Raw genomic sequence first — 27,293 nt, forward strand, 5'->3', positions numbered from 1 at the left:
CCACGCCCCCACGCGTTGGGACGCCGTTTCTATGACAATACATGACGCTTTGCACGTTGATCTGTTCATCACAAATACTTTATCAAACGCTTTCATTTACTTTGAAGTAAACTGAATAACTAAATGTGTAGGTAGGATGTTTACCTCAAATTATAAATGTGAAATGTACATTTCATGTTAAACGTCAGACACTGATTTGATTTGTAAATATTAGTTTCATAAGAAAAAATAATAATAATAATAATTTTAAAAAACACCTAATGTCCTTCTTAAACAAAAGATATGGCCACACCACTTTTGACCTGGTTTAACTATAATTCTTTTGATAATTTCCTCCAAGGATTTTTTCCTGTCCTATTCATTAAATGTTTAATACATTTTTAATAATACTTAACCTACTTAATCAACTCTGACATACCAATTTGTGTAATCTATTTAATTTATACACATATCAACTATAATTTAAAAAGTCCATGGAATTTATATTTACATAGACTACTAATAACCAGCAGATCTTTAAAGTGAGCTATTATTTTAAAGACTGTATTTGTGGTCGACTGATGAGTTTGTGTTTTTTTCTGTCAGGCACCTGTGCGAACAGCAAGAAGCATCATGCTGTGATGAAGTGGTCCTTCGGGCGTCTCCGTTGCATAGAAACGAATACCATCAGGGACATCTGCTCCAGCCACAAACTTTAAATAAATGGACGCCAAGGGCGGTGACATCCATTGGTATTTTCCTTGTTAGACATATTTTAAACTCACAAGACGGTTAATCACATTTGGATGGACTGACTTTGTTAACAAATACAGTCAACAGAGTCGTTTATTCAGCGATGCTAACCGACTGTTAGCTAGCAGACGCTACCTTTCTCAGGATACGTTATAAAGGGTAAAATACTCACGGAAGGCTTAACACAGACACAGTTAACGCAGAGTGTGAATCTTTTATCTCACCTTAACTGGCTTCCGTTTTATCAGTGCTTTGACAGACGACAAAGTGAAATGTTTGACATAAAGAAGAGCCACACGATGTGACCCCCGCTAACTAAAGGCTAACTAGCTTATATTCATTCTGTGCGTCGGTAGCTCCTTCGGTGTTTTTTCCTTGATATTTTTACGACTTTTATTCTGGCTTTTGCTAGTTAGCCAAGTAATATAAAATTATAGAAAAGAGGGAAATGGCTGATGACGCTGGCAGCATCCCTGAACTGGACCAGGAGAAATATGATGCAGACGAACAAGTGAAGATCATCTGCCTGGGAGACAGCGCAGTGGGAAAATCTAAGTGAGTGTTTTTCTTTAATCAACTGTCATTATTGTATTTTGTGCATAATGTACTTTTTCCTTGATAGATTGCTGGCTTGTATTATAAAATGTCTCTTTGTTTCTTTTTTCAGGTTAATGGAGAGGTTTCTCTTGGATAATTAGTATCCTTCCGCAGCTTCAGAGATCAAACGGCTCATATCTCTATAAGTATTTTCTGGTAGTCATGCCAGATCCAGGACTGTGATAAGGAAGATCAACAAAGTCATATTTTCTTATAGCTTTAGTAAGAATTTACGTAATCATCAAAGATTTTCCTAATTTTATTGTGCCATGTTAGATTTTCATCAGAAGATTTTTATATTCTATATACTGTTTGTAATTTATGTGGCAACTCAAAAGCAGTGTGATTTGAAAATTGTAGTAGACCATATTGCCATTAATTGCCAAACCCTAATTCTCACTCACAATTTCAAAGAGCCTGACTGATTATATCTTAAAGAGGGTGTTATTCATGTTAAGGTTATCATCCCTAACACCCTTTCGCAGCCGTCCCCTGCAGTTGTCAACCTATGCATTGACCCTGTATAAACACACAGCCACTGTGGGAGACAAAACAGTGTTAGTTGGTATGTATTCAGCTTTGTTGCTTTTGCATTTCTCTCAGCAATAACAAAACTCATCTCACACAGTTTATTAAATGTAACACACCAGGATCGTTCTTGTTTCTGATTGGCAGATTTCTGGGACACAGCTGGTCAGGAGAGATTTCAAAGTATGCATCCCTCATACTACCACAAAGCACATGCATGCATTATGGTAAGACTCACTCTCTGTGCCACTCAGCATTTACTCAGTCTACCAGAATGTATTGTGTTAATAAAAGTCAAGAATAAACAATTTCTGACTCAGTACTTCATCATCACAATGTTTCATTTGCATTTGTTATGCATATGTCTCTCTTTTATAAAACACAAGTTTGATTAAGATCCATTCACTTTAAAAGTAACTCTCTTGCACAAATTTAACTTGTTTTCTGCTTTCAAAGTTTTTTTTTTCTGTTACAGAAGACAACAGGGACTTTTGAAAACACTAGTTAAGGAAAACCTTTTATTTTTCTTGTAGGTTTTTGATGTTCAACGGAAGATCACATATAAGAATCTAGCCACCTGGTATAAGGAACTAAGAGAGTACAGACCGGAGATACCATGTTGTGTCGTTGCAAACAAAATTGATGGTGCGTGTATATGAAAACATAGTTATTACAATTGTTTTACATGTTAACGTTGCAGTAATTTTTGCACTAACCTTTAATTTATTGTTTAACAAACCAAACTGGTCTCTGTAATTCCTGATGTGAACTTGCTCTTTTTATATCTGTAGCTGACTTGAAGGTGACACAGAGAAGTTTTAACTTTGGGAAGAAGCAAGGACTTCCTTTTTATTTTGTATCAGCAGCTGATGGAACAAATGTAGTCAAGGTTTGTTTTTACAAAATAATGCTTTTTAACTTCAGTTGTTTTACCTCCAGTTAGAAACTTTGTAGCAGTTCTACAGTCGATATATTATTCCAAGATATTAAATCTTGGAATCTCACAAGTTGTCCAGATCACATAAACTGTCCCCATGTTGATATTTTTGGCCCTAACTTTCACTACAGATGTTCAGAGAAATGATCAAGAGAGCAGTGGACTACAAGCAAAACCCGAGCGATTTCATGGATGAAGTGATGCAAGAGTTAGAGGTACTGTCTTTGAGCTGGTGTTGATGTGTGAAAAACCTTCACTAAAGGACATAGCTGCAGAGGTTAATGATGTCTTATTACTAATACTTCCTTTAAGTCAATTGTTGCTCTTTCTTTCAGAACTTTGACCTGGAAAAGAAAGAGGAAAACTCAGAAGCAGATGAGGGGGGGCTAAAAGTGGAGAGTCCTGAGTTGGACTGAAAAATAGTTTGCAGATCCTCCAAACCAGCACGTCATCTCATGGATCATTTATTCTCCTCTGGGTTTCATGCTGTGAATAAGTTATTCAAAATGTCAAAGATCTCCTATTCTCTTTGAAGGACTTCTTCTCTTTAGTTACATTGCCCACAGGAGATCAGCAGACCTTTATTTATGAGGCTTTAAATCACTGCCCTTCATCCCTCCTGTGACATCAGCAGGGATATAAACCTGTTGGAGTCATAAGAAACTGTGACACACCAGGGTATTTGTTTTCAACATCATCTTTCTTACTTTATCCCAGAATAAATACTATTAAATTAGTAGAAATACAATGATACGGAGTGTGTATTTTGTACAATGTAATAAGAATGTGAATCATTGAAAAGTAGCTGCACAGGGAACATGAGATTATAAACTGTACTGGCTGCTGTTCTCCATGTTTGTGTGTAGCGCCATCTGCTGGCTGAATTTGTTGCATTCATTCATGTTGGAAGTCTTGTCAGCATTATTTAAATGAAATTTGAATGTACCTCTTAACCAAACAGTTATTTCTGACTTGCTGTGATCCTGCAGTTGGCATTACTGCTCATTGAACATCAGCATGTGTTGGGATCCAAGTTCCTGGATTTTACGAGCAGAAATCAACTGTACTGAACTTATGTGTGCATTCGTGTGTAATAGCATGACTGTTGAACTCATCCAGATTTGTAGAAAATCAGTCCCATCTGACACAATATGAGCTTTACGTTGCACATAGAGACTATAAATGTATATTTTTATTCATATGTGACTGTTTATTGTGTTATTTACTCAATAAATTACACTGGAACAGATTTTTAAGAAAAATTCATTTCGGTTTGTATTGCATTTATTGTATAGTTACATAATATAACAAACATCTTTCTGTAGAAGAGATAACTGGGCAAAATGTTAGGTCTTTCATTATTGACATCCACATCCAAAACTGCAGGAAAACTTGATTTCTGCAGCCACTGGATGTTGAGAAATTCAATACCTGTGAGACTAGGCTGATTTGATAAGTGGTTTTAACATTTACTGTTTGTTGTACTCAAGTAAAAGTACTGTTACTCTGGTTTAAATTTACAAAAGTAAAAGTACTGGTCAATGAATCTACTCAAGTAAAAATAAAAGTATCTAATTTAAAGTTTGTATTAAGTACTAAGTGGCTTCTGAGGAGCTGTAAATTAAAATGTTTTCTTATTGGCAAGAAGAGAACAGATCTCCAACCAGTTTGTTCAAGTAAAGTCACACCTTTAAAATAAAGTAAAATCCCAGCAAAATTGACAGTGTTAAATTTAACACTTTAAAGGTGTTTACATTAGTCCAGACCACATGTGGTTTGACTACACTTTTGAAAGGGTTGAATATTTTACAGTATGGGCATTGGTGTATCTCTGTTGGTAGAGTAGAGGCCCATATACGGAGGCTATAGTCCTCGCCTCACTGGGGACAATTTCCGGTCCTGGCCTGGTTGGTGCATGTTTGACCGATTCTCTTCTTTCTCCATGTTTCCTGTCTCTCTTCAGCTGTCCTATCAGAATGGTATATGTGTCCTTAAAGGGATAGTTCAGAATTTTTGAAGTTGGGTCGTCTGAGGTACTTGGCTTATAGTAATGGCATTAGCCTCCAGTGATTTCCGTGTAATTTGATCCCGTTGTTATTCCGGGCTCAGAGAGAGCTAGAGCATAGCGGCTGTAGATGGGAACGTTTTGTCTTCGTAAATAAAGGAGTGGGCCAAGAACATATGTTGGCTAGCCTGTGCGCTATGTCGAAAATGTACACTGCACTTTCTTTCTCCCCAAAAACCCCTCTGTATCAGGCACTAATTTACGATGCAGCTTTCACCATTTTAAATCCTTCCACCTCCGCACACTGTTTACGGTTGACTCATCCGCTGGTCAGCTGTGTGTGTCTGTGGAGTTCTTCATGAATAACAACACCTTCTGCTTAAACGAATTGTATTTTCAGTTTTAAATTTTCAAGTTCTGCAATCTCTCTTTCTGTTTTATGAGAACCAATAAATGTCACTCATGCATTCACCACATCCTGTTTACTTATTAAATTGTGACTATCTCATTCCTTTTACACCACATTTTACACCACCATAAGACAGAATAGGTGAAAATGAATGGGTAGCCTACATTATCAAATTCATGGGATAAAAGTCAAAATCATAAAACAAAAAGCCAAAATTATAAGACAGTCATAATTGTGAAATAGACGTCATAATTATAAGGTAACGATTTATATATATATATATATATATATATATATATATATATATATATATAAAATGAAATTGTGACTCATTCTTTTTACATCATAATTAAGTTAAACATTATTGAAATCAAAATGTGAAAATTATGAGGGTTTTATTTTCCAAATGTTAAAAACAGTATGCCGTCGTAGTGATACCGGGGGAATCTACAGCATGTGCTGGACTCTACCGCACTCCAGCCGGCGAACCTCCCGGCGCGCACGAGTACGCTTCCTAGCTCCCCCGTGGAGCCACTGAGTTGCGAACTCGGTACCTTCGGGTTGCGGGCAAGTAACGATACCACTGGACTAAACACACTGTGGCGAAAATATAGCACCAGCAGGGGGGGTTTATCTTTTGTTTATCTTTTTTTAATTCATAACATTCCAGCCAACAGATGCTCTCATGCTGCGGGAACTGGCGAATCGTTTGGAGAAGGAGACTTAAAAACTCTCAGTTGGCAGACAGTAACGGGTTATTAGATAAAAAATGAAATTATGAGGGAAAGTCAATAATGAGACAAAAGTCAGAATTATTAAGTAAAAAGTCATTAATATGACATAGTTTCTCAAAACGATGAGATTTAAATCAAAAATAAGAGAGAATAGGTAAAATTGAATGGGTAGCCTACATTATCAGATTCATGAGATTAAAGCCAAAATTATAAGACAGTCATAATTGTGAAATAGATGTCATAATTATGAGATAAAGATTTTAAAAAATTATATATATAATTCAATTGTGACTCATTCCTTTTACACCATCATTAAGTTAGACATTATTGGAATCAAATGTGAAAATTATGAGATCAAGTTTTTTTTTTTTTTCCAAATGTTAAAAACAGTATGCCGTCGCAGTGATACCGGGGGAATCTACAGCACGTGCTGGACTCTACCACACTCCAGCCGGCGAACCTCCCGGCGCGCACGAGTACGCTTTCTAGCTCCCCCGTGGAGCCACTGAGTTGCGAACTCGGTACCTTCGGGTTGCGGGCAAGTAACGATACCACTGGACTAAACATACTGCGGCGAAAATAAAGTGTCATCAGGGGGGCTTTATCTTTGTTTATTTTTTTTAATTCATAACATTCCAGCCAACAGATGCTCTCATGCTGCGGGAACTGGCAAATCGTTTGGAGACGGAGACTTAAAAACTCTCAACTGGCAGACAGTAACTCCTATCTTGTTTTCACAAATCGTTCTATTTTGCCAGTTTGTTTCATTCATTTTTCTGTTTCTGCCCTTTTGACAGTATTTTATCGTCAGTATGTTTAAGATCAAATAAAACACCCACCTTTGGACAAGTTTTACTCAATTTTACATGATTTCAAAATGTGATCCGTGTGTGTTTGGCTCGTTGATAATGATGCGCATCGCAAAAGTCATCATCAAACACGAGTATGGGAGAGCATCAAAGTGACTGAAGAAATGTGTTAAAGGAGGGCATTAGAAGCTCCACTTTGACCACCAGACAGCACACCTCTATGAATGAACTTACTGAAGAGACGCGCCGTCAGCGGACTTCCTCTGCGCTCTTGGACGCACCTTCCTCCGTCCAGCGCGCACCCGACAGTAATAATATATATTAATAATTATTAATTAATAATAATATATTAATATTATTAATAATTGTGACTAAGTTTTCATTTTAATTTGGCAGTTAAAGTCTGTCTTCTTTGTGTGGACTTAGATTTATTGATATGACTTATTGCAAAGAGTCTTTACTGTTGACAGTTTTCACCTTTATAGAGGATTTCGGGAGGATTTTGAAATAGTAAGCCTTAAAAGAGCCGCAACTGGTCACTAAAGAGCCACATGCGGTTCCAGAGCCGCGGGTTGAGTAAGTTATCACTGGCCTACGGTGTCAGACTCCGAGCTTCACTGTCCACCCAGGAGGAGAGGGGGAGGCGGGGTAACGGCGCAGCATCAGCGCATTGAACAGGCTGTGTATCCATGGGACACTACAAGTTTTGCTGGAATGCCGACGTGAAAACCGTGGGGGGCTAATTAAACACTGGCGATCCGCTCCAGTTTAATACATAAATGGGAAACCCTGTAAAGGATCAATGAGTCAGGCAGAACATCCTCAACTAAGCATCCCTGTTCTGCCCTGACAGAGGGGGAATGGCAGGATAACAAAGGGGACGCATTTTGGTCATTTTGCTAACAAGGGGGACGCCATCCTCCCTCATCCCCCTCAGATCGCCTACTTATGATTCAATTGTGACTGTCTCATTCCTTTTACATTATTGGAATCAAAATGTGAAAATTATGAGATCAAGGTTTTTTTTTTTTTTTCTCCAAATGTTAAAAACAGTATGCCGTCGCAGTGATACCTGGGGAATCTACAGCACGTGCTGGACTGTATTCCAGCCAACAGATGCTGTCATGCTGCGGGAACTGGCGAATCGTTTGGGGAAGGAGGCTTAAAAACTCTAAAGTGGCAGACAGTAACTGGTTATTAGATAAAAATTGAAATCATGAGGAAAAGTCAATAATGAGACAAAAGTCAGAATTATTAAGTAAAAAGTCATTAATATGACAGTTTCTCAAAACGATGAGATTTAAATCAAAAATAAGAGAGAATAGGTAAAAATGAATGGGTAGCCTACATTATCAGATTCATGAGATTAAAGCCAAAATTATAAGACAGTCATAATTGTGAAATTAATGTCATAATTATGAGGTAAAGATTTTAAAAAATTATATATATAATTCAATTGTGACTATCTCATTCCTTTTACACCACAGTCATAATTGTGAAATAGACGTCATAATAATGAGGTAACGATTAAAAAAAAAAAAAAAAAAAAAAAAAAAATATATATATATATATATATATATATATATATAAAATGAAATTGTGACTCATTCTTTTTACATCATAATTAAGTTAAACATTATTGGAATCAAAATGTGAAAATTATGAGGGTTTTATTTTCCAAATGTTAAAAACAGTATGCCGTCGTAGTGATACCGGGGGAATCTACAGCATGTGCTGGACTCTACCGCACTCCAGCCGGCGAACCTCCCGGCGCGCACGAGTACGCTTCCTAGCTCCCCCGTGGAGCCACTGAGTTGCGAACTCGGTACCTTCGGGTTGCGGGCAAGTAACGATACCACTGGACTAAACACACTGTGGCGAAAATATAGCACCAGCAGGGGGGGTTTATCTTTTGTTTATCTTTTTTTAATTCATAACATTCCAGCCAACAGATGCTCTCATGCTGCGGGAACTGGCGAATCGTTTGGAGAAGGAGACTTAAAAACTCTCAGTTGGCAGACAGTAACGGGTTATTAGATAAAAAATGAAATTATGAGGGAAAGTCAATAATGAGACAAAAGTCAGAATTATTAAGTAAAAAGTCATTAATATGACATAGTTTCTCAAAACGATGAGATTTAAATCAAAAATAAGAGAGAATAGGTAAAATTGAATGGGTAGCCTACATTATCAGATTCATGAGATTAAAGCCAAAATTATAAGACATTCATAATTGTGAAATAGACGTCATAATAATGAGGTAACGATTTATATATATATATATATGTATGTATAATGAAATTGTGACTCATTCCTTTTACACCATAATTAAATTAAACATTATTGGAATCAAATGTGAACATTATGAGATCAATTTTTTTTTTTTTTTTTTTTCCAAATGATAAAAACAGTATGCCGTCGCAGTGATACCGGGGGAATCTACAGCACGTGCTGGACTCTACCACACTCCAGCCGGCGAACCTCCCGGCGCGCACGAGTACGCTTCCTAGCTCCCCCGTGGAGCCACTGAGTTGCGAACTCGGTACCTTCGGGTTGCGGGCAAGTAACGATACAACTGGACTAAACATACTGTGGCGAAAATAAAGCACCAGCAGGGGGGGTTTATCTTTGTTTATTTTTTCTAATTCATAACATTCCAGCCAACAGATGCTCTCATGCTGCGGGAACTGGCGAATCGTTTGGAGAAGGAGGCTTAAAAACTCTCAGTTGGCAGACAGTAACTCGTACCTTGTTTACTCTCTTGTTGTTTCCCTTGGGTTGTTTTGCATTCACGCTGAGATAGTGTACACACAAACTTAAGGCTGTGCCATAAGTGCTTTTCCCTCTTTACAGCTCAACAAATGTGATGTGTACTGGTTGCAGGTCCATCGTGGGATTGCTACAAGACGTTAATGTAAGCAGGTTAACTGAGAAACTGAGTTACTGAGAAACTTGAATAATTACACTTATTGGGATGAGAACTTTTTTTGTTAACAATTAGAAATAATTGCATTAGTTGCAAAATGCAGCCTAGTTGATATTTTGAAACTGATCTTTAATCCTGGGGGCTGTTCTGTCAGTTAAAATTTTTTACTATTTAAAATTAATTCTGAGTCTTAGTCTTTGGATTAAAATGCCTTTTCATTTTAGTCAAACATTAGTCCCTTTTAGTCTAGTTTTGGTAAATTAGAAATCAAAAAGAAAAGATGTCTTAAAAGTAAAATCTCATGTTAAGAAAAGATACCTAAAACTTTAATTGTGAAACAGAAACAAAGTGTTGTATCTCTTTCTTTCCCTCCCCTGCATTTGAACTAAACTAGTGATTTCTATCATCTTTAGAAGTTTTCTGAGGAGATTAAAAACAAAGTAGGGATTAAAGATATATTTATATCTATTATATCTCTTTATAATTATTAACTATCTATTCAGTTAATCATTGTTATTTCATTCAGTCTAAGCCTTTGATTCTTTACTAGTGGGTTGGACCCAGACGTTGGTTGTGAAGCCATTTTCAGTGGGCTGCTAATGTGTGCCTGGAAAAAAAAACAAAAAAAACGTTTCTTTACATTTCATATTTCAAGTGCTTCATTTTTCAATAGAAACATTTGGTTATGGTCAGTAGGCGATTTGTTTGTTTCTTTTTTTAACAAGGGGATGCAACTTGTCACCCCCCCCCCACCCCCACACACACACACCCCCACACCCCCACCACGTAAATGGGATGAAATAGGCTACATAAAAATGTCTGTACAGTGTCAGAAGAAAGGATATTTCACAGATAATAAGCATGTTTTTATTTGTGTAATTTCCCCCATGGACTAAAGTTTTTTTTAAATATCAGAATGTGCCGACTTAGAGCTATGAGAAGCTTTTCAAAGAGCTGGTGAATTATGGGTGTCTGTTTGGGTATTTCTATTTCTTATTTTGGACATTTACTGTAGTTCTGTGACTCTGTTAACTTAAAGTTATGCTTTCTTTTTTTTTCCTCTCATTATTATTGTTTTAGCTAAAGGGGGAGGGTCCTCATACTGGTCTGCCTCTGGGCCTCCAAATGGCTAAAACCGGCCCTGCCTCACACCTGCAGCTCCCCCTAATTAAACACTGGCGATCCACTGCAGTTTAATACATAAATGGGAAACCCTGTAAAGCATCAATGAGTCAGGCAGAACATCCTCAACTAAGCATCCCTGTTCTGCCCTGACAGAGAGGGGATGGCAGGTTCTCAAAGGGGATGCATTTTGGTCATTTTGCTAACAAGGGGGGCGCCATCCCCCCGTCATCCCCCCTCAGATCTCCTACTGCTTATTATAATCGTGACTGAACAAACATAACCTTTAGAGACACTTCAGATCAAACACAACGCCGCCCTAGTAATCCTACATAATTCTCTACAATTAACTGAACTATTATCATGTGCAATTTCAGATCAAATATGGATCACATATTACACTATGAGCAGGGCTGAAGTGCCTGGGGTGTTTTTTGCCTAAAGTCTCCACAGTTTTAAAAGGGTGCCAATAATTTTGTCTGGCCCATTTTTTAGTTTTGTTCAAAATTATGTAAATTTGAGCTTTTTTTCTTCTGCTTTTTTGTGTTGTTCCAGTGCACATAAAGGAAATAAACATGTGTAAACCAAAAACATTTGTAATTGCAACAATATCTGGGAGAAATGGTGTATTTTCTGGAAAAATTCCAGGGGTGCCAATACTTTGGTCCATGACTGTAATTATGTCATATTTGTCATGCTTCATTTACTGTTAGATTGAACTCCATGACTTCTATGTGTAAAAACAAAGAACTGTCTTTCAACTTAGAAATTAAACCTTAATCTGTAAGTAGCACATTTAAACCCTCAGTTACAAAGTTCACAAACAAATAAAATAGGTGATTAATCAAAAAGTAAAATTTTTACAGAAGAAAATCCCAGTGTCAGAGGAAATAAACAGGCATAGTACAGAAATAAACCGAGCACAAAAGTGGGTAGCGAGTTGTTTCTTTTCTTTTTTTTTAATTGAATAGGCGTGATTCCATCATCCATTAGGTTGTTTTTATTACATTGCACATGTTGTTTGATTTATTCTCAATCAAAAATATAGATGTTTTTTTAGGGAGAGGTGTGGCAGCAGTCACTTTCTTAAACAGCCTTCTTCAGTTTTTGTCTTGGCTGCGAACAACCAATCAGTTTACCGGTTACAGTGAAAACATGCGGTTGTTGTGTATCAGCTCTGACCCCGCTGAGGTTAACCTGCCCTTGCTCCCTGTCTCACACCCACCTAACATGATCAATCTAATTACATGCAGCCACTCCAGCAGCAGCTCAACCACTGCTGGGCTGCTTTCACAAACACATGAGGCATTTTCTGACTGTTTGTAATTACCTGAAATTCAGAATCATTTCTTGTCTTGTTAAAGTTTTCAGTGATAAAAACCTCTGATCAAGCAATACTGGGAGATACTGAATTCCATATTGTTTTTTATCTAAACCTTTTTTTAAGTTTCCCTTTAACAAGTCACATTGCGAATGTCCTAAAACATTTCCCAGGCATGCATGTCTTTTGGTGTAGTTCTTTCATTTTTTTTAAATTTCAAAGTATGCATTCATATGACCAGAGATGGATAGTGTCAAATTCCAAAAGAAGGGAAAAATGCCCCCAAATAGTACTAAATTCACTAAAATGATAATAACAAGTTTGACTCAGCTACTCCAGAACATTCACCTAGTTGTATTTAAACCATTTCTGAGTAACCTGATGTCCGCTTCAGGTCATTGTCTTGCTAGAAAATAAATTTCTTCCCAAGCCGTAGTTCTCTTGCAGACTGAATAAGATCGTCATCCAGGATTTTTCTATATTTTGCCACATTCATTTTACGCTCTATCTTTATGAGCCTTCCAGGGCCAACTGCTATGAAGCATCCCCACAGCATGATGCTGCCACCACTATGTGTAAGTCCCTGATTCATAAACAACCACAAGTCTTTGCATTGTTTGTAATAACAGAAACATTTCTGGGATGCTCTCTAAATCACCCCAGTCAATCACTCCTGCTGGATAAGTTTAGCGGGATGTATTAAATCCCTGTGAGGCCTCCACAGTTCAGAGTAAAACCATGACTCAGGAGGACCATCAGCCGGCAGCACGTGCAGGATGTAGGTAGGTGTGTCTGAATCTACGTGCCTACAGCCTGGCTCTACAGTCACACCAACGTGAGGCATTCCAGCCCCAGCCTCTGTTGCTCTTATTCTGACAGGCCAGAAATCAGACCTCAGTGTGGCCCCATACTGGCTGTATCCAGTCGGCTGCACAGCCCAGGAGCCGGAGGGTCTTCAGAAACTGTCTAAGGGCATGAGTAAACTACACCGACTGTCCCGTACCCCTCATCCTGACCAGGGACCACCAAGGAAGTCCCGCAAGAAGCTTCAGGTTATCATCTGTGTCCTGCTTGTGGAGCTGTGTGAGCGGTTCACCTTCTTTGGGATTGTGTGCAACATGATCCTGTTCTGCACAGTGAAGCTGGGATATGACTACCACATGGCTGCAACAGTCAACCTATGTTTTATTGGAGCCAGCACGCTGACCCCCGTGCTGGTGGGCTGGTTTGCAGAAACCTGCTTGGGAAGGACTAAAGTGCTCTATTTGTGTGCTTTTCTTCATTTTCTGGGTGAGAAACAATGATCCAGAGGTTGATACGTGTTGTTTGATTCATAAATGTAGTGGTGTTTAATTTTAGAAATGAAAAAAGGCTCAACTGATGCAATATTCCTCTTCTATTTAAAGCATTTTGATTTACAGTTCTACCCAACGTACTGCCATCTGACATATCAGTCACAATGAACACTAACCTGTTAAAACACATTAACAATTCTGATTCCTTAGTCATGGATCTCAAGCTGCAGCCACATGCCATGACATTTCTCCATCATCTTACTTTCCAGGCACAGCCATGCTGCCTGTGGTGGCTTTCCCATTTGAGGATTTCTACATTGACACTCATCACATGACTCACCAGCTGGAGCCTCGGGAGCAGCAGATCTTGTTCTACATCGGCCTCCTGGCTGCAGCTCTGGGCATCGGTGGCATCCGAGCCATTCTCTGTCCGATGGGAGCCTACAGCCTGCAGAGCTACAACCAACACCAGCTGCTGTCCTTCTTTAACTGGTGAGTAGGTGTGTCTATGTAAAACTTTTGCTGCAACCACTTAAAACAGCCTTTAGGTATTGTTACAACAAGTATCTTTCATTATTATGTGAGAGAACCTTTGTGGTGTTAGTGGTGATAGAGATGGTATGTAAAGTCATTGGTCATGTATCCAAAGACAAAAGAAAAGTTGAACCAATTCATACACCGCTGACCGGAGGTCAGCAAAAACAGGGTCCACCCTTCTTTTTAAGCATTGACAACCATTTTTTTCTTTTTAATCAGGGCTGTCAGTTCAAATGCTCTAATTGTGAGGTCCATTTCTTTTTATCACATGGATTATAGACTGCATGCTTTTATTGTCCCTTTCAGCACACTTTAGTTAAGCCACTACAACACCTCCCTGCAAACACAGTGATATAAAGTCCACCACTGCTCCTCAATGTCTCATTTCACTTAAAAAAAATCTCACTGTCACCAAAAAAGCTGAACAAATTAAAAGTCATCTGCACTTTGTTTCCAAACATTTATGTTCTCAATGTGAACTTACACTATTTCCTTTTCAATCCATAGCAAGTTCCCTTTTCTGTGGTTACATTCAGGCTGTAATCCTCAGTCTACTCCAAGTTTCTTTTTTTTTCTAAAAAAAATAAAAGAAATTATCCTTAGTTTCAGACAATATAAAAAACCCCAAAATGAAACAAGAAAGTTTTAAATGCATAATAGTGCAAAATAGTGCAATTTCAAAATGTGTCAAAAATAAGATTAATTGTGATTGACGACAAGAATTCTGAGACTAATCACGAAAAAAAAAATGTTATGTTTTGACAGCCTTTAATTTTTAATCTAAATACACAGCGGCATTTGTAACAGCAACAAAAATGCACATTCAAACAGAATATAGCCTCTTCAAACATGTAAACCCCCTCTTCTCACTGTTAGCCAGGAGGCAAGCACTACTGCTACGATATAAGTGTACATATATTGATATTAATTCAAATCAAAAGAGGGTCCATTCACTGGGGGTTTCAGGGGCCTAGTCTGTCAGGAACATGTTCTTTCCAAATTTCGTAACAACCTTCGTTGTCTAACGTACTCACCACTGGAATTCTCAAAACAGACATGACATGTTTTTACCATGTTTTCAAGCAACTGTCAGCTAAAAGAAGGACTAACAGGCTACGTCAATACTCTGCAGTTATGGTGCTCAGAATGTGATTTCATCTAAATGCTAATCTCAGCATGCAAACAACCACTATGATGATACTTGCATAATAATGTTCAGTGGGTTTAATGTTTATATTCTGTGCCCAACTGGCATGTTTGACACAAAGTACAAATGTAGTTGAGGGGAATGCCACATGCTAAATAATGATGTTAGATGAAAATTTAGTCACTAAAGTTTTTATGACTTCTTTGTTCAGTATAATCATTTGAGCTAAATTTTACAGTTAGCAGTCAGTTGTAGTGAAAATATTTAAAAATAACTTAATTGTCAACATCAAGTTAGGGAGAGTAAAGTAAGGGATAGATAAAGAATTTATTTATGATCAAGGAAAGGCAAGTTTATTTATATATAGCTCCAAGTAATTAACAATGCTTTAAAGAGATAAAAAAATAACTTTAATAACATTAAGAACATTGAAAGAGATTGAGATAGCACTGAAAAAATATTAGAATATGAGCTCAAAATCATGAAAATCACAGTCCGCAAAGAATGTCAACTTTCTTAAAAAACTGTTTCTATTTAAACATCCTGAAACCTTTTATCTTTCTTGTGTGCCTTACAATGTTTCAATGCTCTGGAGTCCTGAACTACAGACATATCTTTCTCATGGACATAGATTAGCCTCCTGGTTTCACTTGGTCAAAATAGATTCCGTTTAACAACCCACCCAAGAATGTCTTTCCAGGGATGTAGGCCCACAGTTTGCTCTGTCTGTCTAGAGCCTGGAAACTTCTTCAGGGGTTCTGTGGGGAGAAAATCCAAACATAGCTTTTACACTTCAACATTTTGTGAATTATAATGCTAAATTTGTTTTTATCAATTAGTTTGATTTTACTTTTTCAAATTATTGAGTACATATAATTGCAATAGGCCTGTCAATAGTAGTGCATGATTGTAACAAGTAACCAGCTCCATGGGCACACAAGATTTATGTGCTCTGAATCATTATGGCTTACAAAATCTTATGCCAATACCTGAATAGGATCTGAGACATTGTTGGGTTGGTAAATTCCAATCTTTTTGAAAGTTTAAATCTGCAGATGAATAAACACTTGTGAGTGCGATGTTTGTTTTCTTTATATTAAGGTTCTACTGGTTGGTCAACCTGAATTCAACGGTGGTGTTTTTGGGTATCGCTTACATCCAGCAGTCTGTAGCTAAAAACCTGGGCTTCCTTATCCCGTTCACCTCTGTGCTGCTGGCTCTGATCGCCATACATATGATGAGAAACAGACTCACCTACAAACCTAAGAAAGGTAACAGAGATGACAAAAACCAGACACTCAAACATGCTCCCTTACACACAATACTCTGTTCACGTTGTATCTGTCGTAGGTGGATCACTGTTAACCACACTGGGAGTCTTTCTAAACTCTCTAAAGATGTGCTGCCTTCATTATCGCCACCTGAGTGGAGATGTAACATCCTGGCTGGACCGAGCCAAAGAGAACAATGGAGGCCGGTACAGTGAAACACATGTGGAGAATGTCAAAGTCCTGGCTAAACTCTTCCCTCTTTATGGTCTTCAGCTGCTGTACAGAGCCTGCATCACACAGGCAGGTCACCATCTGTTGAATTGCATTCATTATAAACCATTCAAATGATTGGCTCTTTATAAAAACCATGTCTTCCTGCAGATTCCCTCAGGTTATTACATACAGACAATGAATTCAAACCTTCACCTGAACGGCCTCCTGCTCCCCATTGGAGCCATGAATGTGATCAGCATCATGCCCCTGCTGTTCCTGGCGCCTCTGATTGAGTGTGTGACCACATGTTACCTCGCCGTGGAAAAAACTCCTCTGGCACCAGCTAAAGTCATCAGTAAGTATTTCTAAACACACATCACCTGTAAGGCACCACTTTCACCTAAACCTCCTTGTGTCTCTCTTGCTTTTCTGCACCTCCATCCTCCCTCTTTCTTCCCATATATATCCTGCAGCCCCCTCTTTCAACACCCCCTCCTTGTCCATCCTCCACTTGCAGCTTTGGGCCATGCGTGTGCCGCTCTGTCCGTCCTGGTGGCAGGTTTGTCCGAGCTGCAGAGGAAGGCTTACCCCCTGGTGGAGCAAACTCTGTCTGGAAAAGTCCTGCAGGTGTCATCCATGCCGTGTTTCCAGCTGGCTCCTCAGTATGTTCTTCTCGGTCTGGCAGAGGCCCTCGTCACTCCTGCATGTGAGTGAGAAACTCAGTCCTTAGCTTCATTTCATGCTGGTCTGGCGTTGCATATCCTTTCCAAAATCTTTACTGATTCATAAAACAACCTGACTGATGAAAGATAATCAGATTTCTTTTCTTTTCTTGCAGGTTCTCTGATATCGTTCCAGCTGACCCCTAATCACATCAGAGGGATCTCACTGCACTTCCTCACTCTGTCCTATGGAGGGGGCTGTTTCCTTGGAGCACTCATCATCCAGCTGGCACACTCTCTCTCAGGAGGTAAAAACATGCATTAACTAGTTCCCAAGCTGGGATTTCCCCTGAAAGAAGTAAAGCTTTGTCTGCTCTAAGGCTGTCAGATTTTTATATAGAGTGCATCTGAAAGTATTTGGACTTCCCTTCACTTTTTTCAGCTCTGTTATGTTGCACCCTGATGCTACAATAATTTCAATTCATTTCTGTCATTACTCTACAATCAGTACCCCAGCATTACAAAGTGAAAACAGAATGTTAGAAATTTTTGCAAATGTATTAAAAATAAAAAACTGAAATATCACACTGACATATGTTTTCAGACCCTTTAATCAGTACTAAGTTGAAGAACCTTTGGCAGCATTTACCACCTTTAGTCTTTTTCAGTATGATACAACAAGCCTTCTACACCTGTATTGGGGGATTTTCTGCCATTCTTCTTTGCAAAGCATCTCAAACTCAGTCAGGTTGGATGGGGACTGTCAGCTTGACCCCGACTAGTCTCCCAGTCCCTGCTGCTAAAAAAAACACCCCCACAGCATGATGCTGCTACCGCCATGCTTCTCTGTTGGGATAGTACTGGGCAGGTGGTGAGTTTGCTTGGTTTCCTCCTGCCATAACATTTAGAATTGAAGAGTTCAATCTTGGTTTCATAAGACTGGAAAATCTTGTTTCTCACAGTCTGAGGGTTCTCCAGGTGCTTTTTTTGTGCAGGGTTGATGTGTTTGCACTGAGGAGAGGCTTCCATCTGGCCACTCTGCCATAAAGCCTATATCAGCGGAGGGCTGCAGTGATGGTCTTCCTACTGGGAACTTTGTCCCGCACAGGATCTCTGGAGCTCAGACCGAGTGACCATCTTAATAAGGCCATTCCCTAATTGCTCAGTATGGCCAGGCAACCAGCTCTCGAAATAGTCCTGGTTATACCAAACTTCCACAAATTAAGAAATGTTTCTTTGTACAGCTGATTTTCTGGGTAATTCATTGGTTGGTAAAGGATAGGCAAACATACTGTACAAGCTTCAGCCCATTTTGTTTTGGTTATTGGGGACAATGTTTATGCGAAGTGATCTTGTTTAAAGTTTTCATTCTTAAGATATATGTGACTGAAACTAAAAATTAATCCCTACATCCATCCATTGAACTACAGGTAACTTCTACCCAAAAATGCTGCATGATGGGAATCTGGAGAGGTTCTTCTTCCTCCTGGCTACACTCATGGCTATAAATACTGTCATGTTTTGGAGTGTGTCATACAGGTACAGTGTTATCTCTGACTACCAGGCCTCAAAGATGAATCGTGGTTATGAATGAGTCTGTTATCAGTGTTTTTTGATCAGCTGTTTTAAGGATATTTTAAGGAAAAGCAAGGCTAATTTGAGCAGGATTGTTGTTGCTAATTTCCACAAAGATTATCTGAAACTATGGTAACATGAAACTCCCACAGTACTTTGAGAAAAAGCTGTGCTCCTTCCAAATGTTTCTTTTCTGTTTTCCTGATGTTCTCCAGGTACATAGACCTGAGTGTTCAGGGTAGAGCACTGACCATCAGCCCTCTGACTGAGAAGCTGCTGCGCTATAAGGCCTGTCTGAGATTCTACGACACCGTGGAGCACTCTTACACACAGACTTCTATTGAGTCTATTATATGATGTGGAGCATCGAACTTCACCCAAAATAGTTTCCATTATGATCCGTCCTGTATGTGGCGCTGGCGTCACATGTTACTCTGACCAAATTATATAAATGAAGTACATTTGTGTATATTATGTTTATGTTTTTGATGTTTTTACAGTCAATTTATCATTTCTGTCACATAAGAACATGTAACCAATGGCACTGTAAGTAATAAATGCACATATTATTTCCAAAGCATTGCCCTTTATTGGAGTAGATCAACCATAATAAAAGCGACATGCTAGACTGATTGTTTGATAATACAAATAACAGAATAAGACAGAAGAAGTTACTATTATGAAAATTTGAAATAAAATGCAGAAAAAATATTAATGTAACACACTCTTCTCTCACCATTTTAGAAACAGGAAGAAAAATAGTAACAGTAAATGAAACACCTCAACAACACAAAATATTACACTTTATGCAGATGACATAACTATATACAAAGAAACCTTATCATTGCAGAGGCCATCACCCTGTGAGTCATTCTCAGTAGTCTAACTAGTGTTGCTGAATAAGCTGATGCTTTACTGCTAATGCTGCATTTGTAAGTTTGAGTTGCTGCATCTGAAAACGTTCAATAATCCTTTTAATGACGAAAGTTGTTTAATATACATTGCTGTGAAAATGTATTTGCCCCCTTCCTGAATTTCAAAGAAATTTAAGAACAGATAAGAAATAAAGTCATTGACATTTATCTGTCTCGAAAGGGTAACAAAGCCTTTTCAGACTCAAGGACCACTGTGAGAGACATTATACACAAATGTAGAGAACATGGAACAGTGGTGAACATTCCCGGAGTGGCAAGCCTACCAAAATGACTCCAAGAGCGCATCAATGACTTCTCCTGGAGATAACTAAAGAACCAAAAACAATATCTAAAGATCTGCAGGCCTCACTCGACTCAGTCAAGGTCAGTGCTCATGATTGAACAATAAAAAAGAGATTTGGTAATCCATGGGAGAGTTCAAAGCAGAACCACTGCTGACCAAAAAGAACACAAAGACAAGTCTCACATTTGGCAGAAATAAAATCTTGATGATCCCCGAGATTTTTAAAAAATGGGGAATGGGGAATCTTGGGGATCATCAAGATTTTTAGGAAAATATTCTGTGGACTGACAAGACAAAAGCTGAACTTTTTGGAAGGTGTGCATCTCGTTACCTCTAGAGTAGAACTAACACAGCATTTCATTGCTAGAACGTCATTCCAACAGTCAAACATGGTGGTGGTAGTGTGATGGTCTGGGGCTGCTTTAATGCTTCGGGACCTAGGCCACTTGTAATAATAGATGGAACCATGAATTCTACTCTCTACCAGAAAATCCCTCAGGAGAATATCTGGCCATCAGTTTGTGCTCTCAAGCTCAAGCACACTCAGGTTATGCAGCAGGACGATGACCCGAAACACACCAGCAAGTCCACCTCTGAATGGCATAAAATAAAGGTCTGGAGTGGCCGAGTCAAAGTCAGGACTTAAAACTGAAATGTTGTGACATGACCTTAAACAGGCTGTTCATGCTCGAAAAAACCCTCCATTGTTGCTGAATGAAAACAATCCTGCAAAGAAGAGTGGACCAAAACTCCTCCACGGTGATCTGAAAGACTCATTGCCAGTTATCAGAAACACTTCCTTGCAGTTGTTACAGCCAAGATGTCACAACCAGTTATTAGGTTTAGGGGGCAATTTTTCACATAGGGCCAGGTAGGTTTGGATGGCTTTATTCCCTTAATAAATAAAACGATGATCAGGAAGGGTTAATACTTTTTTACAGCACAACAACTTGCACTTAACTCCTAATGCTGCATGCTAGAAAAAAGGTGAAATACATAGTAGATCATATATGGAAGGCATTGTATACAGTGTGGAAGATCAAGTGCTAAGCTGCTAATGCTGCATGTTGAATGTTGGTTCCTGGTGGTCTGTTAAAGTTTTGTTAATTGTTAATGTATGTTGATGACCACTGGTCAGCTCATCTCTAACAGGTGCGGATGGCTGTTAAACTGCAAGGTGTCTAACTGAGATTTCAGTAGAGGACCATCTCAGTGCTCTGTTACTGTGCCTATAACTGCTATCATCAAATAGATGACTGCATGAACACTACAGGGCTTTGATAAAGCAATCATGCTATTTTCATGTTGTTAGAGTCAGAATGTAGCAAAGGAAGTGGCATAAATGTGTCTTCCTTTCTGGTGTCCTCCTGATTTTTTCCCTTTGGAAAATGATTAACATTGGTCTAAAGAAGGGTTGTGATGATTTTCTTGTGGCATACAGTAAGGCTGTCTGCTGGCCAAAGGATAGATTGTTTTGCTTTGACAACTGGTCAAAGCAAGCAGCATGTGATTACCTGCATTTTGCTGTCTGTATTAGTGTCAGATTTGTGGTTTCAATAGTAATTTGTCCATGAAGGCGACAAGCAGTCTCCTCACTCCTTGATGCCTTGAAGGGCTGATAAAGATAACAAACTTTGACAGGTTGATGTGAAGAAAATATGGTTGTTAGGAAAAAGTTAAATCATACTGAAAAAACCTAATTTGTTGGAAATATTTCAAAGGTTGAATGGAATTTCTAGGTGAATGTTTGAGTGAGTTTTAAGGGTTTAATGGAGTTGAAAAGGCATGAGAAGGTGACATTTGAAGAGGAACATTTTTGCAGAAAAGTGTTGAATATCATTCCCTGCACATGGTCAGATCTAAAATTGTCATTGCCAGTCAAAGTAATACATGATGACCTTCAAAAACCTACCTAAGAACCCAAGCACCTGCCAATATCACTTATGAGCATTCAAAAATAACTTTCTCCCTAAAGCATACAAAAATGTGAAAACCTTTAAATGCATCAGTAACTTCTCTTTTCCCTGAGTTGTTCAACTACAGTCTTTTCTGCAGCTCATGTTTCTAAAGCAGGCTGGTTAGATGTTGCATATTTTGAGTGATGAGCCTAAATCAACAGAGAACCCAGGATATAGAGGTTCAGTGAAGGTGGTCTGGATCTTGTGCAGCAGTGTCAACTGTGGTGGCAGTTTAGTTTCCTTTGCCTCACACCCCAAAATCCCTCCCGCTGTGAGTACCTCTTTCCCCAGTACCCAAACGGTAGGTGTTGACCTTACTGCATGTGTAATACAAAGCAACAAAAGGTGACTGCCAGGTTTCCTGTGTAGGTGTGAAGTCCTCTTCCATGACTGAATCCTTCTGTTCCTTTGTGAGATCTCCAGACCCCCCCCCACCCCCAACCCTATCCAGATGTGGAATGGGCGCAGACAGAGGTGTAGCTCAAACACATCCTGGGGAAGGGCATAGCAAGCATAAAGCTTGTTGTCCCTTCTCTTGGAGGGGGGATTCTCTCTTGGACGCTCTTGGACCTTGTCCCTCCATTCTCTCTCCCACTCTCTCTCTCCCTCCTCTCCCCCCTTCTCCCTCTCTCTCGCTCTCTGTCTGTCTATCTGTCTTCTTAATGCTTACTGACCGCTGTACATGTGATTTACCTTATAATAATAAACCTTTTTTGTCAGCCGGCAGACTATCTAATATTTCTTTTGTTCACCAGCAGCAACAGAGAAAAATTTCCACCACACAACCTATAAGGGTCAGAAACGCTGTCAGCGTTCCTGCTTCATAATCCGGATGAACGCCCACTCTACGTGAGGGGGCCGGGGGGATCTGGTCTTTCCGGAGACCATCATGCCAAAACACACAGCCAAGTGAAGAGCAGATCAATTTCCAGGAGAGGTTGTTGTGACCAAAACAAGAATCTTTCCCTGAACCCTTTCTTTCAATGCCTCTGTAGGACACAGCAAGGTCAACAAAACCACCATCCCACTCCACCTCCCAGTAGTGACTTCCAGTAAGGGCATTCTTGCACAGAGCCTGATGGTAGAAGGTGAATCTGTCAGGGTGATCAGGCTGAGCCAGGCTGAGCCTGGATAGCTCATCCTTCGTGTCAGACAAGTAAAGACATGCAGCTACCGTGTTTGGGTCGAGCTGCAACTTGACATCTGAAGGATAAGAGATACACTCATTAATGGATGAAATGTTTGTTAAGAAGGGACTTCTTAATATTTTTAAGTTAGCATTGAGAGTGTTGGCTTTGCTCCAAAATGTTTAAAGAATAGTTCTACTTACACTCCTCTTTTTCAAAACATTGGCTGAAAATTTCATTCTTAGCCTCCTTGGAGAGGTTCTTCATTGTATCTTCCTGGGCACTGACAAACTCTGTCAGTGTGTTGAGTTTTCTATGGAAGTCTGTGAAGGCTGGCATGGGCTCCAGAACCTTGAAACCCTGTACAAAGCAAACAAATACATTATGTGACTGAAAAATGTGATGATTTCATTGCGAGCTGCAGAATAAATAACTGTACATATCAAATGTTAAAACAATTCTTTAAACTCACATACTGCGCATGCGCTGGATGTGTGAGGACGCTGGTGTGTTTGTCGCCGCTTCACAATCCTAAGAAAACTGTCTGCTTTCGCTTAACATCGATTATTTCTTGTAGTTCAGCTGTTCCTCTGCTGTTGCTAAACCATCCAGTCGAGCACTGATTGATATTAGTTAGCTCTAATTTTGTTACAACGAACCTTGTGTTGTCGTCAGCCGAAGTACTCATCGCCCCACAGCTGTTAGCGTCCTCCGGCTAACCTCTAGCCCCCTGTCTTAGCAAGTGTCCCACCGGAGCTCCGACTGTGCTTTTCCCCTTCGAATCTTGAGCATTCTCTCCTGACCACCTGTGGATCTTCCATCAGGTTTTCCCAGCTAGACGCCTGTGAACAGTAATTCCTCTCAGATTAGCTGTTAGCTCGTAGCCGCTGATCAGCTCTTAGCGTCCTCCGGCTAACCTCGAGCCTCCTGGCTTAGCTAGCGACCCACCGGAGCTCTGACTGTGCTCTTCCCCTTCGAATCTTGAGCATTCTCTCTTGACCACCTGTGAATCTTCAATCAGGATTTCCCGGCTAGACGCCGGTTTAGCTGTTAGCTTGTAGCCGCCGATCAGCTGTTAGCCTCTGTGGGCTAGCGGCTCGCTAGCTAGCAGCAGCCTGCTCCCACTGCTTCCTCGCGCAGCTAACATGGAGCTCCTAAAATACTCGCCCCAGCAGCTTCTCAACCTCATCTCTTTCTCCCCTCCAACCTGTCTTACAGACATTAAATCCCTTGGCCTTCTGCATCGTCCTTGTTATATCCACAGAGCACAGAAACAAAAGTTTGTTTACTCCAGCCATGCCGTCCCCACAGTCCAGTCGGACCGGCGCCCTGCCCACTCTCGACGACGTCATCACAACAAACCACACGTACAGCTCAGTAACCTGAAACCTCTCAGATGCACTAACGTCCCTCCCACTCCCCTCTGCTTATCATCTTCAAAAATTTCCACAACATTTATCCTGCAAAATGCCCGGTCTATAAACAATAAAGCCCACCTCATCCATGACATCATCACAGACAGGAAAGTAGACTTCTTATGTCTGACTGAAACCTGGCAAAGCCCAAACGACTACTTCACACTAAATCAAGCAACCCCACCTGGCTATGTGTATATCCAAAAACCTCGCACCACTGGTCGCGGTGGGGGGGCTGGCCGTGATATATAGAGAAGATTTCCAGGTTAAGGAGCTACCAGCACCCAACACCTCAGCTCTCGAGTGTCTAATCATCTCTCTCACTGGATCAGCTCCGCTTCAGATCGTCCTCATCTACTAGCCTCCCAAAGCAACTACCACCTTCCTGTCTGACCTGTCTGAGCGCCTCACCTCTGTCTGCTCCAGGTCTTCTTCCATACTTCTCCTTGGAGACTTCAATATCCACGTTGACTCCACCAGCTGCACACTCACCTCTGAATTTCTATCACTACTGGATTGCTTCAACATCACACAGCATGTCCAAGGACCCACCCACTCCAAAGGTCACACACTGGATCTTGTGTGCTCCACTGGTCTCACCCCATTCATTCCACAATGCCTGGACCTAGCCATCTCAGATCACCATGCTGTTTTCTTCTCTATCCCCACCCCCCTCCCCAGACAGCTTACAAAACGCAACATTACTTTCCGTAACCTCAAATCAATAAGCATCCCAGCCCTCAAGAACATGTTAGCTACCAACCTGACCACTACACACCCTATAACCACAGTTGATGCCCTGGCGAATCACTACAATACAGCACTATCCCTCAGACTGGATTCTCTCGCCCCTCTGAAGACTCGCTCAGTCTCCTTTACCCACCCAGCCCCCTGGTACACTGCTGAACTCTGCTCCATGAAGGCTTCTGGCCGACAGCTGGAGAGACTTTCTAAAAAATCTGGCCTCACCATCCATCTGTAGGCCTATAAAGAGCATGTGCACTCCTACAAAGAAGCTCTCTCCAGAGCAAAGTCCAGCTACTACTCATCTCTCATCAGTGACCAGCAAAACCATCCCTGGATGCTCTTCTCCACAATAAATTGCCTTCACCACCCCATTGACAACCTTCATCCCCCAGCCACTTTCGACCGCTGCACTAGGCACCTGCAGTTTTTCCAGGATAAAGTTGCCTCCATCCAGCAGCAACTTTCATCTGGACCTCCACCTCAGGATTTCACTTCACACCAGGACACCGCTCCTCCGCCTCACTGCCGTCTTTCCTGCTTCACACCTGTGGACACTCTCCAAGTGGCTGAATGGGTCAAGAAGGCCAAGTCATCCACCTGCTCCCTTGACCCCATGCCCACACCACTGGTGAAAGCATCTCTGTCTGTTCTGTGCCCCATCATGGTAGACATCATCAATACCTCATTATCATCTGGAATTGTCCTCTCATCCTTCAACACTGTCTCAGTAACCCCCATCATCAAGAAGCCTGGGTCAGACCCAGAGGACCTCTCCAACTATCGACCGATCTCCAACCTTCCCTTCATCAGCAAAATTCTCGAAAAAGCAGGTGCTGCCCAACTCCATGAACCTCTTCAATCAGGATTTCGCACTCACCACAGCACTGAGACTGCCCTTATCAAAATAACCAATGACCTCCTCACAGCTGCAGATTCTGGACACATCAGCCTCCTCATTCTCCTTGACCTAACCGCACAATATCCCACACCATCCTCCTTGACCGCCTGTCTCACCACCTTGGCATCACTGGTGCAGCTCTCTCCTGGCTTCACTCATATCTCTCACAAAGAAAACAGTTTGTTACCATCGGCACCTCTCACTCATCCCCCGCCCCAGTTAACCAGGGCGTGCCTCAAGGCTCTGTTCTTGGACCTCTCCTTTTCACCATCTACATGCTTCCCCCTGGACAGATTATTCACAAACACGGTCCCAGCTTTCACTCTTATGCAGATGACACCTAACTCTATCTCAGCACCAAACCATCCACTCAGCTCCCTCCCCACTCCCTGGTAAACTGCCTCCACGACATTAAAAGCCTGGATGACCTCTAACCAACTCAAACTCAACAGCAACAAAACAGAGCTCATGGTGGTGGCCCCCAAAGCGCTGCTGCAGAAGGTTGGAGATCTCATGCTCGATGTGGACGGGACCTCCATCTGTCCGTCCTCCGAGGTCCGAAACCTGGGGTCATCCTGGACTCCACCCTCTCCTTCCAGTCCCACATAAAGTCTGTCACCAAATCTGCCTTCTATCATCTCAAGAACATCTCCAGACTCCGACCATCACTCCCTGATTCTGTGGCTGAAACACTCATTCATGCTTTCATAACCTCCCGCCTGGACTACTGTAATGGAGTCCTGTCTGGAGTTCCCAGCAAAACCCTGGACAGGTTTCAGTACGTCGAGAACTCTGCAGCTAGAGTTCTCACCCGCACTAGACCCTGGCAACTTATCACTCCGACCCTCATCCACCTCCACTGGCTCCCTATCAAGTCCCGTATCAACTACAAAGTCCTCCTCCTCACATACAAATCTCTCCATGCTCTGACTCCCCAGTACCTTTCTGATCCCCTCCATCCATGCACACCATCCCGCAACCTTCGATCTTCAAACATCGGCCTACTTTCCATGCCCAAAACCAAACTCCAAACCTATGGAGACAGAGCCTTCAGTGCTGCAGCTCCCACCCTCTGGAACACTCTTCCTGCAGACATTCGTAGCGCTCCAT

At 40.7% G+C, this 27,293-nt stretch overlaps 2 protein-coding genes across 2 annotated transcripts; both read left to right on the forward strand.

The window, feature by feature from the left end:
* The first annotated feature begins 651 nt into the window (after positions 1-651).
* On the forward strand, positions 652-4,029 carry rabl2 (RAB, member of RAS oncogene family-like 2). The gene is made up of 8 exons (XM_041795821.1): positions 652-1,287; positions 1,400-1,429; positions 1,815-1,894; positions 2,005-2,084; positions 2,391-2,502; positions 2,649-2,746; positions 2,926-3,009; positions 3,130-4,029. The coding sequence occupies exons 1-8, from the start codon at positions 1,181-1,183 to the stop codon at positions 3,208-3,210; spliced, it is 672 nt and encodes a 223-aa protein (XP_041651755.1). The 5' UTR covers positions 652-1,180; the 3' UTR covers positions 3,211-4,029.
* Positions 4,030-12,858: 8,829 nt separating this feature from the next.
* slc15a5 (solute carrier family 15 member 5) lies at positions 12,859-19,177 on the forward strand. Its single transcript, XM_041795186.1, has 10 exons — positions 12,859-12,898; positions 13,000-13,410; positions 13,685-13,907; positions 16,201-16,370; positions 16,450-16,670; positions 16,752-16,938; positions 17,101-17,289; positions 17,422-17,553; positions 18,676-18,784; positions 19,036-19,177. The coding sequence occupies exons 1-10, from the start codon at positions 12,859-12,861 to the stop codon at positions 19,175-19,177; spliced, it is 1,824 nt and encodes a 607-aa protein (XP_041651120.1).
* Positions 19,178-27,293: the final 8,116 nt, after the last annotated feature.

This window comes from Cheilinus undulatus, linkage group 9 (genome assembly GCF_018320785.1).
Source record: "Cheilinus undulatus linkage group 9, ASM1832078v1, whole genome shotgun sequence".
Lineage (NCBI taxonomy): Eukaryota > Metazoa > Chordata > Actinopteri > Labriformes > Labridae > Cheilinus > Cheilinus undulatus.